At 39.1% G+C, this 20,410-nt stretch overlaps 1 protein-coding gene across 1 annotated transcript; it reads left to right on the top strand.

The window, feature by feature from the left end:
• Positions 1–76: 76 nt before the first annotated feature.
• Positions 77–19,454, top strand: LRRC8B (leucine rich repeat containing 8 VRAC subunit B). The gene is made up of 5 exons (XM_084291211.1): positions 77–216; positions 13,335–13,389; positions 14,099–14,194; positions 14,850–17,011; positions 18,015–19,454. The coding sequence occupies exons 4-5, from the start codon at positions 14,876–14,878 to the stop codon at positions 18,285–18,287; spliced, it is 2,409 nt and encodes an 802-aa protein (XP_084147337.1). The 5' UTR covers positions 77–216; positions 13,335–13,389; positions 14,099–14,194; positions 14,850–14,875; the 3' UTR covers positions 18,288–19,454.
• The last annotated feature ends 956 nt before the right edge of the window (positions 19,455–20,410 follow it).

The raw sequence follows: 20,410 nt of genomic DNA on the forward strand, positions 1-20,410 counted from the left end.
GTCAGCGGGCCCGCCGGCCGCAAGCCCCATTGGGCGGCGCGGGCGGTGACGCGCGGCGGGGCGGGTCCGGAGCCGAGGAGCGCCGGTTGCAGCCGGTGCCTCGCGCTGCGCTGCGCTGCGCTGCGGGCTGACGGGCGCTGGCGGGCGGCGGGCGCGGCTCGGGGCGGCTCGGCTCGGGGCGAGGAGAGACGAGGGGAGGCGAGGCGGCGCGGCCAGGTGAGCGCGGGGCAGCCGCCGCCGGCAGGTGCCGCATCGCCACGGCCTGCGGGGAGCGGCCCCGCGCCCTCCCGCTCGCCCCAGGGGAGCGGGGCTGGGGCTGGCGCCGTGCGGGTGGGGCCGGGAGGAGGCGCCGCGCCCGGGGCCGGTAGCGCCGCGCGCCCGCCTCCAGGGCCAGGTGTGGCGGCGGCACCTGCCCCTGCCCCTGCCCCTGCCCCTGCCCTGCCCCGCCCCGGGCTCCGCTGGGCCCTGGCCGCGGCCTCCGCGCTGCCGCCCGGCCCGGCTGCTCCGCCCGGACACCGGGGAACCCTCCTGGCGCCCGGTGGCCGCGTGTCCGGGGGGCGATCAGCCCGTGCTGCGGGGCCTGGGGGATAAAGCACCGAACCGGGCTTCCCCGGGGCTCGGGTCTACGTGGAGGCTGTCGTTAACCGTGCCGCTGGGCTCGCTGGGCTCGCCTTAGCACCTGGTGCGGTCCTGTCAAGCAGCAGCCCTGGGTAACGCTGCAGCGAGCCGGGAGCTCCGTGCTCACTTGCGTTTTCAGGCGTTTCAGCGGCGTGTTCTGCTGACTCCTGGCTTCCCCTGCCTGCTAGCTGAAGCGATAAGATAAGGCATCGCTCCCTTCCCCGTGTCTCACAAGTCTCCTCTCTGTACCTGCTTAGCAGGGAGGGCGACTGGTCAAAGGGTTGCTTATCTGTTTTGTCTGCGTTCATAAAGTTTTTTGGGGGGGAGGGAGAGAGCTCACAAAGCTTAAGTAATGTGACATTACAATATATCACTCATATAATTTATTATGTATTGTCTCTGTAAATTGTATGCATTTTCTTCGCTCAGCAGGCCCTGGGAGGAATGGAAGAGTTCTCCCAAGTAGGACTTTTCTTCAGCAGCTGCGGTGCTGACCACAGCGAGGGATGTGGTAGGAGAGAGAGCGGGAGGGAGAAGGGCTGCAGTGTAGAACCGGGAGTTAGGATAGGCTACAAGTTCTCTTAAGGGTTTTCCCTAGTGTTTTTAAAACATCCTGTTGTAGCTAGGTAACAGTGCTTATCGCAGAGTTTCATGCTAGCACATATTTTACGTAGTAACCATTTCAATTTCAGTAGGTTTCATGTAATTCATTGAAATTTGCATGTTTGTTCTCTTACAGTCTTGAGAGAAAAAAGTTGTTGGTCTGACCACTATTTTTTTTTTTTTTTTAAGGAAGATAGTATTATCATGGGGACAAAAGTACAGGTACCTTGTGAGAAACAAAAGGAAATTAATTTTACAAGTGCTCTTTGAAGTTGGTGACAGCATGTTGTACAAATTTAAGGCAGAGCAGTAATACTAAAGAGGCATCTATCTGTAATTCAATATTATAAAATGAGCCTCGCAGAGCAGTATATCACTGCCAAAGAAGCATTCTTATAATGGATTTCTTGAATGAGAGGAGGGAGGAAGAAAGTCTTGGGTTCCTTTAGTTGCTTTTGCACTTGCCCTGCCTGCCACACTAGAGGTAGCGAAGGAGGCTGTAGCTCTAGTAATACTACTACAGGCTGCTAAAGCCATAAAGCTTTACTCTGCTGGGATTAGAAATGGGTATTTCATGTGACTAAGGGGGATACAGCATGGTTTGTACTGGTCTCAGCTGCCTGTTTCACACTGCTGCCTTTATTTCCTCCTCTAACCTGTGGGCTGTATTTATCCTTCCTGTAGGCATCCTCACAACAGCTGTTCAGCTGTTGTCTTGCAAATAGCATTATTCTGCCAGTTGCTCTTGCAGTCTTTTTTTCTTTTTAAGAAGTTAGAAGCCTGTGCTATGATTATGGAGATAATTGGTTAGATTACTAGGGTAGCTACGTAAAAGGAGAGGGAATGTAAAGTGGAATTAATATTTGAATCTTTAAATATGCTGGAATGTTAATATTTGAGTGGGATAGGCTATGCTACTTTAGGAACAGAGGAATCTATTCTTAATTTGCTAATTAACTAATGAAACATTCGCTTGTTTCTTCTTAACTGGTGACAAGCTATGGCAAGTCCTATCTGACCAAGGTTTGTGTTCTGTATGGAGTGAGTTCAGAGCCACGTACTAGGAGCTTGTAACTCAGCTTTGTTGTAGCTGGTAAATGTAGCTTTACATTCACACCCCTGTTACCATGTGGACGTTCAGTCTCATTAATGTCAGGTTGTTATGAATCATGTGGTCTTAACTTATTGATAACTAAATTGCATATTTGTGTGCGCTCTCTCTCTCTCTCTCTCTTTCTCTCTCTCTTTCTCTTCATATATATATATATATATAGTGTCTATGTCCTGGTTAGAGTTGTAGCAGACTTGGTATGCAGACTTCATTTCATCATAGTTATGCTTGGATTTGTTGTTGCTTTTCACCAAGAGATGCTAGCATGCTGTGTGCTGGTTCTGGATTCAGGTTTGAACTTGTTGAAATCAAATTGTGTTCTATATTGAACTAAAGCTTTAGAATTCATATGAATAGTTTCCCCAGTTAATTGGTGTGAGAAGACTAATTTCTATTGATGTTGTACTTTGCAAGAAAGGTAGACAGTACAGCTATCAAGGAAGCCATTGCAAATGTAGTTTGGTGCATGACACAGGCATGCTCTCCTCCAGTGTACACCAGAGAGGGTTCTATGGTCTTCCAACAATCAGAAAGGAATTGCGGAGAGAACACCTAACGGAGTGTCTTCCATTTAATTCCTACTGGTGCCATTCTGTGTCAAAGTAATGCATGTCTGAATTAGATGGTGTAAGTGCACTTCCATGAGAAGTGTTCAACTTTTCATTGTGTTCTAGTATTGTAAGCTGGAATGCAGTTTCTCATAAATAAATTGTGGACTTTCAATGTAGGAAACTGGCCTTTTTGATCCCTTCAATAAGGAATCCAGTGATACCAATAAAAAATGTTAGCAAGGCAATCTTTTTTTTGTTGTTGCTAATTGTGAGTGGGCTTAGGAGTTGTTTTGGGTTGCTGTGTTGCAAACACTATTTGCTTGCTTGGGAGATACTTGCTTGAGTTGTGGCTTTTGTTTAATATGGAAGCCAAATTTCAGTTTTATGCAATAACAACTACAAAGCTATGGTCATGCAGTTCATTTAGCAATAATTAGTGACATCAATTTTAATGCTCTCACTTAAAAACCTTGGAAATATAACCCATGATTTCTCAGACCTTACTGCTATAGTTTGCTCGGGAAAATATTGGTATTTTGTGAGTAGTTGAGGTTTTCAGATATTTATCTAGATATTTTATGGTAGGTTAAATTCTCCTGCATGCAAACGTAGGTATCTACTGAGCTGGAATTTGAGAACTGCAAATTTAGATTCTGTTGTTAATGTATTTATCCTTAAAATTCTTTTTTGTGAATGAAGGCAAAATCTTGATATGCAGTTGTAGTGTAATCCAAAACACTTGAAGAAGGGAGGTGCTTGAAAACCTTCAACAGAAACTGCCTGTTTCTGGGCTGTTTAAACTATTAACAGGGGTGATAATCTATTGCTTTCCACCCACAACAAATGGAAGTGTGAAAGTGATTATTACTCAGCCAGCGTCCTTGCAAGTAAAGGCACTTGTTTTCTAAGTAAATGTCTTTTATTAAACATTAACGCTGTTTAAATACTAATTTTACAATGACACTGGCTCAAAGTCAGGAAAGCACCAAAACATTGCCTAGTTGACTCCGGGCACATCCTGGCTCAGTTCAAGTGCATTTTCAAACAGGAGTTCAGTAACGTTGGCTTTGCTTGGAGCTGTTAACTCAGTTTCGTATAAACTGGGGGGTGGAGTTTTGTTTTGTTTTTTTTTCTCTCACTTCAAAGCTCTTAATTGACTCAAGCGGTGGTAAAACCTTGACTTTTGTTTTTGAAGTTACTACATTTGGCTTCATACTGAAAAGTGGCATTTGTTCTTGTAGAAATGCTGTCTGGAAGGAAAAAAAAAAAAAAAAAAAAAAAAAAAAAAACAACGTTGCCAGTTTTTAGGTTTGCTCAGACAGCCTGCTCATAAAGGGGATTTGGTGTGGTGGAGGACTGTTGTGCAGCATGCTTCAACTTGACAGAAGTATAAAGAGAAAGTTTAAGTACTAAGCTAACTGTCTGTCAAGGTATCAAAGCAGGATTACTGCAGATTTACTGTAGTGCTCAATACTGATCACTTGTACCTTGTTCTGAAACAGCATTGTTCTAGGAGATGCTTCTGGTAGGTAACTGTAACCGTGCTTTTAGCTCTAGTGATTGCATGCAGACGTGTTCTCAGAAAATGTAGTATTGCATAGGACATGCAATGTGGAAACTTGTCCTTCAGTCCTTTAATTTCATTAAAGAAAAATGGCTGCTTGGTTGAATAGATAATACAGAGAAATATAGAGATGGAAAAGATGCTTAGGAGATTGAGGGGATTGTGCAGTCAGCATGCACCCTGCTGGATGGTTAGTAAAACCTATTCCGCTTCCATTTCAGGGGAGTTTTTTATTAGAGCTTCACAACTTGTGTGTTTTTTTTTTTTTTTTTTTTTTTTTTTTAATTTTAACTTTGAGGTGTGGAGGTTCTATAAAATGTTAGCAAGATGGGTTTGGGGAGAATTCACATACACAGAGTAGCTGAGTTTGAATCAGATGTATGTTGGATATTTATCTGTTCTTGTTAATTTTTATAGGTATTTAGATGGAATATCTAGAATCGAGTGTTTCAGCTTGTCATCTGGCTTTTGGCAGTAACTGTCTTTCCAATTAAACAAGAAGAAATGCTTTTTCTTCTAAGAAGAGATACTAGCCATGCTGTATGTTTGTTCTTAAGTCTTGTGTTTATGTTTAAGTGTGGTAATAATTATCTTGCACAGGCAGAGTGTATTTATTTTTCATTTGTTAACTTGATGCTTCTGTTTTTTTAACATCTGTTATCCTGATAGGACATGTTTGGTCTTGGCAGTCTATAACTATTGAAAAATCATCAGTTTCCCTAACTAAAAACTTTCCCAACATAAAATAATTACTTAAATACATTGAATTTCAATACTCTGCTCTCAGCAAAACAGGCAAGATTTCCCATCATATGTCACACGTTGGCCACTTTGTTCTTGATCTCAGCTTGGTGCTGCTGAATTCCTCCTAGGCCCTTTATCCAGAAGTACCAAATCAGAACATGACCGTGCTTAGTGAATGCATCAGTACCCACGGTGCTGATTTACAGCAGCATGTATGCTGCTGTGCTGCCTAGCCGTAGCACCACAATGTCCTTGTGGATTGCAAAACTGGCCCAATGCTTACTAGGATTTGTAGTCCACTCTGTTGTGCTGTGACAGCAGCACTGCTGGTGCTGGTTGGAAAACTAATTCAGAGCTAGCTCAGGTGTGTGTACATACTCTATGGTTCCTCTTTCTCAGAATACTTCTTTACTTAGACTTGATTTCTGTAGACTCACTGGGAACATCTTGGATATTACTAGGGTTTCTAGCCATTTACAGTTTTTTCAAGAGTCAGTTTATTGGAAAGTACACTGAAAATGGAAGGGCACGTACGCATAATTCCCTGCCTTTTCCCAGGGGAGGATGGTCTTTTGTTAAGTATTCTTAACTTCTTTATGCAGCTGGCCTCTCTTGTACTTGTACTGCTCTTGAAGACTGAAGATAATAAACTATATTATAATTAAAGAATCTGCTGGTAGAGGAACCTTGTAGCATTTAAGTAATGACTATTCTCTAGTGTTATCTTGGTATGCTTTGCTTTCTGATGTCCTGAGCATAGCAGCACAATGAATGGACGTGGTGAGTATCTGTCTGATTTCTGGAAACTAAGAGGATAAGAATTAATTTTCTATTGTAGCACTTATCTTGGTATGCAGAATTAAGTAGATACTATTGAGACTTCCTTTAGTATGCTGGAGGGATCCTGCTGATACCATTGTTTTATGGTTATGTATTCATATTTCTCAGCATGAGGAAGACTCGGGGATGTGGATACAAGAATAAAAAGGCATTAAAAGTGAGCTTGAAAAGCTAGTTCCATGCAGTTGAGAGATGTCTGACTGTGCTAGCCACGTCAGTATTGGGATGAAAGACTTGGTGTACTGTTCTATAAGATGGTTTCTGAGAAAGTTATAAAAGGTACAGCATGCCACAGATACTGGTCCCAGTCTAGACATGTTGAGATTTCTTCCCTAAGCAAGATTACACCAAAGGCATGGGTGAAGAGCCAAGGAGACTTTTCGTACTTACTGCTTCAAACTTGCTCAGATGTTTCTTTGGAACTCAGAAGCATGGACTGCTTGTAGTATTGGCAAAGAATTTCTGTCTTCAGCATTGCAGTACTGATTTCAAAGCTGGGACTTGAAGGGACAGCAAAGGAGGCCCATTCTTACCTCTTTTTAGGCACCACTTGAGAGTGTAATCTGTGCTGCTTCCCTGATACCTTTCATGGCACGCTTGGGCTGGAATGTCTGACTGCTTGACATGCCTGCAGTCATCCCTGGAGAGAGTGGTCTCCTCCCACGCTGGTTGGAATAAGCATTATCTGAGCACAGATGGGCTGTGTGCATCTGTCCTGAGAAGGCAGATGTGTTTCCCAGGCTGTTCTGTTCTCGCCTCTTCACCCCCAGTAATTTCTCACTCATCTCTTCTGTACTAGAAAGACAGCTTCCTGTAATCTACTTGCTTAAGAACCACCAGTCCTCTGAGCGTTCTTAGTCTTGCAGTCCTGATTGTGTTTTTTTTTGTATTTTTTTCCTAAATGAGATGCTAATGATCTTTCATAATGAAAATGAGGTTTGTACAGGGATGTTACCCTTCTATGGTGGAAGTGTTTTCTTTGGTACTAATGTAGGACAGCCTTTCCTGCTCCTAGGGCTGCATCCTTGGTGGTGTGTATCTTTCCTACCAAAGATGAGTCCAGGCAGGATTTTTCCCCTCTTCTGGTTGCTTCCAACACATGGCTCAAGTCACAGCAAAAATACGTAGTTCTTTGCCTGTTTCAATTCAATCTCTTATGTTTGGCTTGTTTAGAAAAACATTTACTTTATCAAAGAAATGCACCTAGCTGGTCTGGCAAGCTCCATTTAATTTTTGCTTCCACATCTACAATGTTGACCGCCATAGTTTAGAGGGTTTTTTGTTTGTTTTGTTTTGTTTTTTGTTTTTTTAAGTGGACTTATTAAAGTTTATGTGAAGTTCATGATTGTATGCTTGGGTGATAGCATGAGCTGTTCTAGGGTGATGTTGATAATGAGAGTACATTGCTGTGGTTAACGCAATCTGGTACCTCAGTGCTGTCAATCCTATTCCACAAATCCATTACTAATTCACAAAAAGGTAGCTTGTCTACAAAGGGGTCTTTCATACATTCTTTGAACATTCTTGGCTTCAAATTTATATTTAAATGAGTCTTGTGTACAGTTTGGGTGCTGATCCTGCTTATGTATCTGTGTCCCCTTTTTGAGACTAATGTGAACTGACTTTTCTGTTGTGTACGTCATTATGGGCTAATGCCAAGCTTAAAAGAACAGACTTCTTTGGGTTCTTACAAGTGTGTATGTCTTCAGAAATAGCAGATCTCTTGCTAGCAAGAATCCATGCCCTTCTCCTATGTTTTTCTTAATACTGAAAATTTTGTTCACTTGAAAATGTTACGGGGCTGAAAAAGAAGCTGCTGGAAGACAGTGCTTCACTGTGGATACTGACCTCTTTGTGTTAAAAATGAATGAATGTGACTAGACTGCATGGTGCTGCACAACAAATATTTGGGACTTACTTTTTGTTGGGTGGTCCTAGGCTCCCCAATGCCCTCCTCTTCCAGTCAGCAGTGCTACACTTTGTTATGCTCACTTAAAAATATATATATATAAATAAATAAAAATAATAAGAATTTAAATCCTCATGGAACTCTGCAGTTACTTGTCATGCGTTAATAGGTTTTGCTGTTCCTTCAGCAATTGCCAAGCAGACTCTTGATGGTAGATCTTCAAGTGGCTGATACTTTTAAGTTTGGAATACCAATGTGAAACTTTTGGTGCACTACTTATAATTTCCTTGTACAGGGAAATAAGTGAAACATACAAGTGTCTGAAGAAATGGAGATTAATGGAGTACAAAAAACCCACTCTGTTTTCTATGGAAGAAGTGCTGGTTTCCTGTGAGAATACAAACTAAATAAGTTGGTTGAATCACTAATTAAATATTAGGGTGAAACAAAACATGTCTCTAAGTGAATTTACCATTTGGCTTCTCTGCTTTTTCCATATTGACTGTAATCAATATTTTAGATGCTAATATGTATTTTATTAATTTTAAGCTAATGTATTTATATTGTTAATTAAAGATGAGAGCACAAGCTGAAAATAAATCCATAGTCCAGGGAAGTTACTGCATACAGCTTGGCTGAAGATTTACATTGCCTCCTTAAGGAAGGTAGAGGCCACAACGCTAACATTTGTCAGTTTAGTGAAAACCCTTCCTCTGTTATACTACCATCACTATCTGATATAACCTTAATTTATAGATTTTTAAATATATGTGTCTGAGTTTGAAAATATTGCTGGGCCACTGAAGCTATACCAACTACTACTCACTAGAAAAGTAAATCAGAATTGATGCAGAGTCCAGATTTTGCATGGGTTGGCAGGGATCTCAGAAAGCACCCTGCGTGGTGAGAAAGCATCCCTGTGAGGATCACTGCCCAGAATGTAGAAAGCTTACTTTCAGAGAGGTCAGTCATGATGCAATGACTTGCAAGACAGACAAAGCAGGTCTACTTCTCAATTTCCTTGCATGTTCTTTGCCATCAGGTTGCTGTTCAGCTCAAACGTGCCCATCCAGAAATGTAGCTTTGTGCCTACTTGCCACTTCTGTTTTGCAGTGATTTTTCTCTAAGCTCTCAACTACTGTCTGTCTAGCCTTAAACTTGGATTTAAACTGGGTAGTTTGTTTTTATTTTTAGCTTGCGTGCATAAATGTTTCTCAGCAGTACAGTCCTTTCTAGGAGCATAGGTTGTGACCTTCTGGTTTGGCTAGAAGGCAACATCTTGAGGAGAGGGCCGGAGAAGTGCTTTTACTAAAGCTGAAGCGTGTATTTAGAATTGTTCTCCAAGCTAACTTAGTATGAGACTAAAAGTACTGTTTTTCCCTAAATGTATATATCTTGATGACTTGTAATATGACTTCATTAGAAAGTTTAACCCTCAAAATATTTAACTTGGTTTCTCCCTCCCATCCAGCATTGACAATTAAGCCCAGGTAACCCCATGCACTTGCGCAGACCTCACTGATGCAATCCATTGTCATGTGCCTACAGGCAGGTAACGGGAACTGGCTGTGCGACCAGACTGTTGGGAGGTGATCCACCTCCTAGTGAGCGTTTGACCAGGGACCTGTTTTAATACCACAGACTAATTCTTTACTGGACTTTCTTAAACACAGAACAGATTAAATCCTTGCATATTGATGACATTTAAGGAGAAGTTAGCTACCTATGGTTTGAGGAAGACTGGTGTTTTCAGGAGTGCTGCAGCATAGCTTGGAAATGTATAATGTGATGTAGGTAATCCTGCTCAGTCAGATTTCAAGAATAAGGCTTTTGCTTGTAAAGCAAGACAATTTGGAATAAAGCTTACTTTTAATTTAGATTAGGTGGCAAGATAAAGTATTTCCCTTGAATTAAGCATAGCAGAGAAAGGAAGTAATAAAAATCAACACTGATATTCTGTGTTTAGGTGAAGCTGCCTTCAAGACACCTTTTTTCACCTGCTCAAAGGCCTGTGTTGAGCCTAGGAATGTTCAAGCTATTGGGTAGTTGGGGAAACTACTTATTATATCCTTGCCAAGTTACATGCTAATCTAGTTTCTCAGCTTACGGAAGTTTTGGTAGTGGCAGTGTTAGATAGTTTAATTTTGCAAGGCTTTTTTTCTTTTATCAGCTTGTGTGCTAGGCAGTTAACTTTGAAGCAGTAGCAGGGAAGGAGGGCAACCCATGTAAAGTGAAAGTGTAAGCATAGCCTAATTTACTAAATTTTTGTACTAAAAACATGTTTGACTTCCCAGAAATGAATGTCTAAATAGCTTGATATAAGTAGCCTTCTCTAGAGAGAAAGGACTACCTTAAACAGTGGAAGACTTTGCAATTACTGGTCCACATTTTATGTTCAGCAGTACTGTCCTGAGCACAGCAGTGCTTAAGGACTAGCTGGTCTGTATGCAGAGAGTTGAGGTTGCCTACTTGTGGTTAAGATCCTAGACTGTTTGAAAGGTCTTCAGGTATTCAATGGTTTGAAAGTTTGTAAAACTTGTAACACTGTTGTTACTGTAGTATTGAACATCCAGTGCTTGAGCAACATTTATTGTAGAGTTTGGGAGTGTCTTGAGGCTTATTTTGAATGCAGAAGGATAATCACTTAAGTTTAATCATCACTTGTGACCTTCTTCAGAAGGAGCTAGAAAGAAGCTTTCTCTAATCTTGTTTGCATGTTGTTTGGCATTCAGTGGAATTCAGATGCAAAAATACAGTCCCCATCTAAAAGATCCTAAAACTACATCTCTGTGCATGCAAGTGACCAAAGTACAGGTTTTGGAAGACCATATATCAAATGGATTGGATTGAGTATTCTATCACTTGGATTGAGTATTCTATCACTTCTCAGTAGAAAGCTGAAACAAAAAGCAGTAGGTGTGCGAAGGCATCTGCTGAGGCTGTGCAGCAGTTGCGTTCTTCATGAATTCTGAGCTGCCCTAGAACACTTGCAGTACCTGGGCTTTTTGTTGTTTTGGGATGCTTAAAAAAGGAGATGGTGGCATGCCTATGGATGGGGAAGTTCTAACCAGAAAAGACATGTTGGGGGTGAATGAGCAAGGTTTGTGCCTTTTTTTTGCTTTTGTAATATTCATGAGGATTTATTTACTTATCTATTCCAGTGTCACTGGGATACCTGTCAAAGTATACTTTAGTTGTGTAAAATATATTTTGATTAAGTGTCAGAAACATCTGTTCAATACTGAAGGTTATTTTTTTGAGTTGTGTAAAACAAAACCTCCTGTCAGGTATTGGCTTTTGTAGCCCATCATCATCTGGGGACAAGTGTCACGTGTCAGAGCCACCCCAACCAAGTGTGCCTACAGTTATATAAGCATTGACCAAGGGAAGGAGTAATGCAATACTAAGCAACCTTTTGGAGGAAGATAGAGTTTCTAGTGGTAATAGGTAATATTTTTTTCAGAATGATAGCCTCTTATTCATATGCTGGATTTGTTTCTATTGAAGTTGTAAGTAATTAAAAATTGCCTAGTTAGTAGTGAATGCTACTATTTTATTTTTCTGGCCTGAGACATGGTTCCAGCCTGGGGTAACTCCTGAAGTCATCACTTAGCTTGGGGCTGAATTTCTTTCTCTCATCTTCTGAGAAAGAGTGCCAATTGAATTAGGCCACTTTGAAAAGCTTTTATGGCTCTGATATGGGTTGAAAGCAGCTGGAGATGAGAGTCATCAAGCCCATTACACTTCAGCTTCTTTCCATTTGATTAGTCAGTCTTGGCATACAGATAAGATCTGAAAGAAAACTGTCTTGAGCAAAATCATCATTAATAATTCACATGTTTATATTATACTTGTATATACTGTATATTTCTCCAATAGGGGAGTTTATTTTGCATACATGGAATTGTAATAAATACACGTTTCATCAGGAGGTTTCAAAAGTGGTCATTAGGATAACCGGAGTTTAAGTATCTAAGCACTTAATACTGTGACACTCACTTTCTGCTAGAAACAGTTCTAAAACCCCAGTAAGAACTTTTCTTTTCTAGGATATGTGATAGGGACTAACAATTTTCTAGTGTGAGGCAGAGAGATGACAAAGAAAGCATTTTTGTAGGAAGCAAACGTGACGGAATTACATGGGTCAGTCTCACTCTGAGTTCTCTGACTGCATAAGCACAAACCACTTTGAGCATTAAAGCATTGCTTGAAGATGATGTACTGGGTTATGCATATACTCAAGTACAGACAGTATGTTTTTAGCAGAATTGACTTAAGTTCAGTTTTTCTGGTTTTCTTTGTAATTTAAATACAAAGCTAAAATAACAAAACCAACCAGTGTTAATTGTTGTAGTATAAGTTAATATTTTTTCATACTCTGAATTCTGTGCCTTGATTATTCCCCAAGACAAGTCTGTTACCAGGAGAGTTTTCTTCCATGTATCAAAATACACATGCATTATTAAGTTGTATTACTTGTAGCTTTCTCTAGGTGCTTAGTTATAAAAGCAATTTCTTAAAATGTTAGTATGCGCCCGTGCCCTTGACAAGGTCCATGCGTTTGTCAGGAAAAACATACTTCCATCCTTCTGCAAATGATTTTTCACATTATTCCAGACTCTCAGCCAATTCTGCTATTACCTCAACTTTTCAAATTTTCTTTGTTAAATATATACTATTTATGGTTTTTGCACTTCTGTTTCATCTTCAACATATTAATCTCTTGGTGTGTTCTTTACAACTTTAACAGGGGTTCTAAATACTTCTTTTTATTATAAAGTTCTGTTTTAATTCTAGGTTAGAAATGGGGAAAAAAAAAAAACTTTTTTTTTTTTTTTTTTGAACTTTGTTCAAATCAAGCATTTATGGCTTGAGTAGAGACAGTATCCAGATACTTTTAGTGAAATGAGAGCCTTAATTTGATGTGTTTAGTACCTTTCTGTGTTTTTACACCTGTGAATTTATGTCCAAGTGCCAAAGAATTATTCCAAAAGAGCTGATTTTAGAGATACTTACAGATCTGTTTTTGCAAGTTGAGCTGCAGTGAATGAAAAAATTGCTGTTTCTCAGCTGTGGTTATAACACCTCAGCTGCAGGAGTAGCAACTTCTTATGTAAATGCAAAACCGTTTGTGCTTAAATGGCTTTTAGCACTTAGGTGACAATGACAAGGGCTGTTACTCCATCTCTACTTCAGGGAAAGCAATGCTTGGTTAGTGACCTAGTAAATATTTCACAGGGATGGTATCTTAAAGGATTCTAACTAGAACTTTGGCTTATTAAATGTTAGATTTTTTAAAACACTGCTGTGGAAAGACTACTGAAGTGCTGTTGAATTACTCAGTTGTGGAGAACCAAATGTTTCATGATCTGATGAAACCTTTTTTCTCTCCAGGAGCATATTACAACCATCCTGTCCTTCTTCAGCTGCTTTACCTTGAGCAGGCCTGGTAAGTTTCTGCATTTTGTTAAAAGCTGCCTTGTCAAATGAAGAAATACTAATTTAATTTTGGCCATTCCCCTCTCTTCAAACGTGAATGTAGGATAAGAATAGGGTTCTGCCTCAGTCCTGCTATTTGTATTTTTATAGCAGCTTGTCAATTGTGTTGGAAATTAAAAGTGCAGTAAGAGTACATCAGGAAAAATACAGAACATCATCAGTCCTTGTTATCTGTAGTGCTTAACAAAATTTTGTAGTAAGTTTGCCTCAAAACTGGTAGTGTCTGTGGTATTGCTTTTGACAGTGGATAATTTGTTTTATGAAGTAAAATATGGCCCTCAATTCTTGAGAAACCTACCTTTCTGCCAAACTTTGGTGTATCAAAACTGACTGAACTATTTCTCAGAGTAATGTATGTTGCATATTTTATTTTCACAGAGCTGTTTGGCTGAAAAAAAAAAATACTTTCCAGTGAAATAGTTAGCTGTAGGCTGTTTGCTCTTTTTTCTTGTGTTGATGTGATGGTGTAAAACTTTGACTTTACGCTCAAGATGTTCATGTCCAAGTGTGCTCTGTTCCATTTTGTGTAGCTGTAGCAGTGCAGAGCTTAACAGCTCTTGATGTCTGCAGTAAGGCAGTAGTTGTGCTGAAAGCTGAATATTTGCTCTGTATTTTAATGGCTTCACCCAAGTAAGTATATTCAATGTTTTTCCATGCAGAATGAAGACAAATGTAAAGATGGCATGTCCAAGGAATTTTAAAAGGTGTAGACCTCCTGACTGAGAGGTGCTGTATATTTCATTCTCTTTAATAAAGTAAGTATTAATCAAATGTATGCTGCTAGGGGTTAAATTTGACAATTACATACATGTGTGTGCATGAGAATGACAATAACGCACAATAAAAATGTTAGAAAAGCTACATTTTCAAATCTCTTGGTAGGAGAAGGGGAATTATATGTAAGGATATGTAATACAGAACTGTTCTTTCAAGAAATTTTGTTCACTCTTTATTCTTTACGAATTGGGTGGAATGATTTAATTCAGTAGAAAATTCTAAATTACAAGAGCAGTCCTGTTACCATATTGCTCTGATTTTTGGCATTCTTAATAAAAGATAAATAACTTCAGTTACATAAACTTAGGATAGAGGTCAAGGACTGCTAGTAATATCTCAGGCACTCAACTCATACCTGCTTGTTCTTGACTAGTACCCAAATGCAAAAAAGCATTTCTCCTAATTCCTGATGCTATTTTAATATAAAATAAAAAATAAAATAAAATGAAATCATGGCTATGGTGTTAAGTACCAGGAATTCTTGGATCCTTTCGCTGTACTTTGAATACTAGGCCAATATTTCATATTAGATCTACAAATCATGAAAACAGTGATAAGCTTCAAGTGTTTAATGGTGAAATAAATTGTTTTTAACCATTCTCTAAGGATGTCTTTTCTTTTTTCCTCTACCAGCTGCTGTTCTCTCACAGGTGAAAGTCATGATCACGCTAACAGAACTCAAATACTTAGCAGATGCCCAGTCATCCTACCACATACTAAAACCATGGTGGGATGTCTTCTGGTATTACCTCACCATGATAATGCTGCTAGTTGCTGTGCTTGCTGGGGCTCTCCAGCTTACTCAAACCAGAGTGTTGTGTTGTCTTCCTTGCAAGCTAGAATTTGACAATCATTGTGCCGTGCCTTGGGATTTAGTTAAAACCAACCTTAACATGTCTGCTAGCTCTACAGCACAGATAATCATCCCACTTAAAATCCAGAATGATCTCCATCGGCAGCAGTATTCCTATATTGACGCAGTATGTTATGAGAGAGAGCTTCATTGGTTTGCCAAATTTTTTCCATACCTAGTGCTTCTGCATACCTTTATTTTTGCAGCTTGCAGTAATTTCTGGCTTTACTATCCTAGTACAAGTTCCAGGCTTGAGCACTTTGTAGCAATTCTTCAGAAGTGTTTTGATTCTCCATGGACAACGCGTGCCCTCTCAGAAACAGTTGCCGAGCAGTCTGTGAGGAAGTTGCCAATATCCAAATCCAAAGCAGTGATTTCATCACCTGGGAGTTCGGTAGATATAGGGGCTAGCAGACAGTCCCTGCCATATACGCAGCCTGGCTTGGAAACAACTGGAAGAGAAAATTCCTCAAGTGTTCTTGACAAAAAAGAAGGGGAACAAGCTAAAGCTATATTTGAAAAAGTGAAGAAATTCAGAGTACACGTTGAAGAGAAGGATGTCATATATAAAGTCTATATGAAACAGATCATAGTCAAAGTCATTGTGTTTGTAATAATAATAATTTATGTTCCCTATTATTTATCTTTTATTACACTTGAAATAGATTGTGTAGTTAATGTTCAAGCCTTTACAGGCTACAAAAGGTACCAGTGTGTTTATTCACTAGCAGAAATTTTTAAAGTTCTGGCTTCGTTTTATGTTGTTTTAGTGATCTTCTATGGCTTAACTTGTACGTACAGTTTGTGGTGGATGTTAAGAAGTTCACTTAAGCAATATTCTTTTGAGAAGCTGAGAGAGAAAAGTAACTACAGCGATATACCTGATGTAAAGAATGACTTTGCATTTATTCTCCACTTGGCAGATCAGTATGATCCTCTTTATTCCCAACGATTCTCAATATTCCTGTCTGATTTGAGTGAAAACAAACTGAAACAGATTAATCTGAACAATGAATGGTCAGTGGAAAAACTGAAAAATAAACTAGTAAGAAATGCCCAGGACAATATTGAACTTAACCTTTTTATGTTAAACGGTCTTCCAGACAGCGTATTTGAACTGACAGAAATAGAAGTCCTAAGCTTGGAACTTATTCCCGAAGCCAAACTTCCTTCAGCTGTGACCCAGCTAGTCAATCTCAAAGAACTCAACGTTTATCATTCATCACTAACTATGGATTATCCAGCAGTGAGCTTTTTAGAAGAAAATCTGAAAACATTGCGTCTGAAATCGAGTGAGATGGGAAGAATTCCCTTTTGGGTCTTTCATCTGAAAAACCTTAAAGAATTGTGCTTAACGGGATATTTTGTGCTAGATCATCACAACTCCATTTACAATGAAAGCTTTCAGGGACTAAAAAATCTGAGATCAATTCACTTAAAAACCAACCTTTCCCGTATACCTCAAGTGGTTACAGATCTTCTGCCTTCTTTGCAACACTTGTCTATCAACAACGAGGGAAATAAATTGATAGTGCTAAATAACTTGAAGAAGCTGGTAAACCTGAGAACCTTGGAATTAATCTGCTGTGATCTAGAGCGCATACCCCATTCTATTTTTACCCTAAACAATTTGCATGAAATTGACTTAAAAGAAAATAATCTCAGAACAGTGGAAGAAATAATTAGTTTTCAGCATCTTAAGAACCTTTCTTGCTTAAAACTGTGGCACAACAGCATTTCATATGTTCCAGTGCAGATTGGTGCGTTATCAAACCTGGAACAACTGTATCTAAATTACAATAATATTAAAAATGTTCCATTGCAGCTATTTCTTTGCAAAAAGTTGCAATATTTGGATCTTAGCTATAATAAGCTAACCTCTATACCTGAAGAAATCAGTTATCTGACCAATCTGCAGTACTTGGCTTTGACAAAAAACCATGTAAGTAGAACTTTGAATTACTACTTAAAAAAAGAAAATCAAATATTGACTTTAACCTCCTGTTCCTTCTGGAGCAGTCCTGATTCAAAATGTTTTTGTAGTGCTCATGATTGAAGTAAACAAGGTGGAGCTGAGAGAAGGTGGTACTTGTTTATTTGCTAGAACTTCAGTATCATGAAAGCTTGTTTGATACTAAGTGCTATCTTAGTCCTAAAGTGTCTTCAGGGCTCTGTTCCATAATCACAGATAGCATAGGCTGGGATGGGTGCTAAAATGTACCTTCCGTTTCCCTGCGCCTGTCTATCCTATGTAGTATATTAATGGCAATAATCCGTGTTAAATTTTTACCTGAAGTGGCCAAAGTGAAAGCTTTAGTGAATCAGCAGCTAGCTCATGAGCAGCGCAGCTGTCTCACTGGGAGGAGGGAAATAGCTGGTAACCTCAGCAGCAGTGCTAAACTGAGAGGCTTGTTATTGTAGGGTTTATGACCTGAGGACTTCTGTTCAGGTTTCAAATTGCTTTCACTTGTAAGGTTGTTTTTATATGTTAATAGTGTGGACCGGGATTAATTACCACTGTGCTGTTTGTACAGGTTTCACAACACTGGAGCTGCTAATGTCTCTCCACAGAATCTGTGCTTTGTCTTCGTTAAATGGTTCTTAGGAGATGGCGGTCTATTTATCTCCCCTATCACCTGCACATGCACATGTTTGTACACAATCCTACGTGTGCACACATGCATATGCTCACCCATGCCATGCTTCTGCCTTGACTTCTGCCAGTAACTAAGCATTTCCTTACCAAAAAATTGTATATAAAATGTTGTAGTGTTCTCAAGCACTTTCTCATCTAATGATAAAAGCATTAGTTATCCTTTCCGTGTACCTCCATGAACTAAGAGCTTTCTTACCCTTAAATGAAATCGGGAAATGTGAAAACTTGAAGCTTAAGTGCAGGTTAACATATTTTAACATAGGTTATTTTTGTTTTTTCCTTTTTCTAGATTGAAATGCTGCCTGATGGATTATTTCAGTGCAAAAAGCTGCAATTTCTTCTTCTGGGAAATAACAGTCTGATGAATTTGTCCCCTTGCGTGGGTCAGCTACTGAATCTTGTTCAATTAGAGCTCATTGGAAACTATCTTGAATCACTTCCCGCTGAACTAGAAGAATGTCAGTTCCTAAAACGGAATAGTCTAATCGTAGAAGAAAGGTTGTTAAAAACGCTTCCACCTCGTGTAAGAGAGCGTTTGCAGACATGCTCAGATAAGTGCTAAGCTTGAAATGAAACTCTACATCAGTGCATCCTGTAAGCCTTTTCACTTAATACTCTCTAAAGATCTGTATAGATAGAGAGAATAGCAGTTTACAGATTAGTCTTAAACATAAATGCATTGAACAGAGTTGATTGTATTGGAAAAGAAAAATTTGTTTGGACTTGAACAAAAAAATACAGCCTTTAACAGGTAATCATATGTGGAAAGTCTGAAATATGAATTGCCAGTTTGATTCTACTATTTGAAATAACTTAGTTAAATGTTTATGATAGTACTGGAATGGAAGAGTTGATTGCCTGGTTATAGTGAGTGTGTGTATATACTTTTTTTTTTTTCTTATGGGGAATTTATTTCTGTTGGTAGTGACAATTTTAAACAGTTTCATCTCCTGCCATATGAGGCCTAAAAACTGTCTGGAATTAGTTTTTAAATGTGAACTCTTCACTAACGTAGAATATCTTAAATTGAGAATTTAAGCTATTTGAGCAGTTCAATTGCATGGGATATACTGAAAATCATTTTTCAAGATGATACCTTAATTTTTGAAGATTTTTTGACAAGTACTAAGCATTAATTTTATAATTGTGGAAGATGCCATTTATGTCTTGCTAGTAAAACCAGCTGGGCAATAATATCTGAAATCAGTTTCAGTATTTTTGTCTTAAATAGTAAGTACAAAATGTTGCCTAGAAATTGGGAGGAACCAGAAGAATCTGGAATAACTATTGTGCACGTGTACTAGTCAAATTTTACAGTACTGATTTTCGTAGATAATGATGGCAAACAGAACACGATAAGGTTATAAAGCTGTCTTCTGTGTGTTGTGAGCATCCCAGGTGTCAGTGTAATGTGTGTTGCTATTTAATGTTTTTTATAACCTCTCACTTACTGACTGCCTCAGTGCTTCTCCATGCCCAGTTATGGTATTTTGGTGGCTGAGGAGAGGAAGAAAGAGGTATGTGTTAGATAGGAACTGAAAAACAAAGTTAAAACAAACCAAATAGTCACACAGTTCATAAGTACCTGGGAGGGAAAACCAGGAAAGCATTATAAACTTTGTCTCTTCAAGGGATGGAATAATTTCATAATTAACAGTGGTGAAATAAGTTTTCATGCCATCCTTAATACTTGCAAAGCTGGATGGAAATAAAATGGTTCCTGACTTTATTAATTTTTCTGCTGTGCGCTGTTTTATTGTACTTGAAGACTTAACGCTGCAGACATTTATTATGCTCACTTAAGAAGTTCTGCCCCTGGAGAAAAAAAAAAAAGAGCAAGCTTTCCAAAAAACACAGGTTTGAAAACTTCTTGTAGTATATTAAAGTTTTCAAAAACAATCTTAATTATAGTAAAATAAATGTGGTAAATTGTGCTCTTAAAGACTTCATTGTCATCAAGTGTGCTAACTATACATTCCAGTTTGCAATAACAAATAATCACAGATAAGCCAGTTTTAGTATTAGACTGTTTCTAGTCATCTCTTGCTTCCATTTCAGTGACACTTCTATGGAGAGTAAGGTTTATTTTGAAGGAAAATACCAAAAGTGAGTCTGATCAACGTGGAACTAGGAGATGTCTCTGCAGTAGCAGTGCAAGAGGTACCTCTTTATTCACTGTACTGAGGGTATTCCAAAGACCTCTGTAGTTAGAGCACTGTTCTTCTCAGGGAACCAAAATATGTAATTATTATGTTTTATGTAGTTCTAGAAATAGGGTAAGCTGATTAGTTGTTTTTATGTGCAGATCAGTACAGTTGGAATAGTCTTTCATAGCAACCATATGTAGCTCTCCCAGGCTCTATTTCCATCTAAATCTGAGTTGTGTAATAGTTCCACGGGAATTGACGTGGTTCACAAACGGAGCCAGTCGTGGTAGATGTGATCGATTAAACTGGAGTATGCTGATTTGCACCCCTGTGGCTGGAGCTTTGTTAATAATTGCAATAGATCTATTAGAACTTGGTAAATTAACACTGGGGAATGCTTCATGCCATAATTTGACACCTGAGACTTGCGGCTTAGAATTTTTTTTTTTTAAATAGGCAAGTATTTTCTTTAAAGGTTTTTTGAAATCGGCAAGTTGTATTGAAAAAGTTGAATAAGCAAGTAAACTGTACACATGGT

The sequence above is a fragment of the Netta rufina genome, assembly GCF_964035555.1.
Source record: "Netta rufina genome assembly, chromosome: 8".
NCBI lineage: Eukaryota > Metazoa > Chordata > Aves > Anseriformes > Anatidae > Netta > Netta rufina.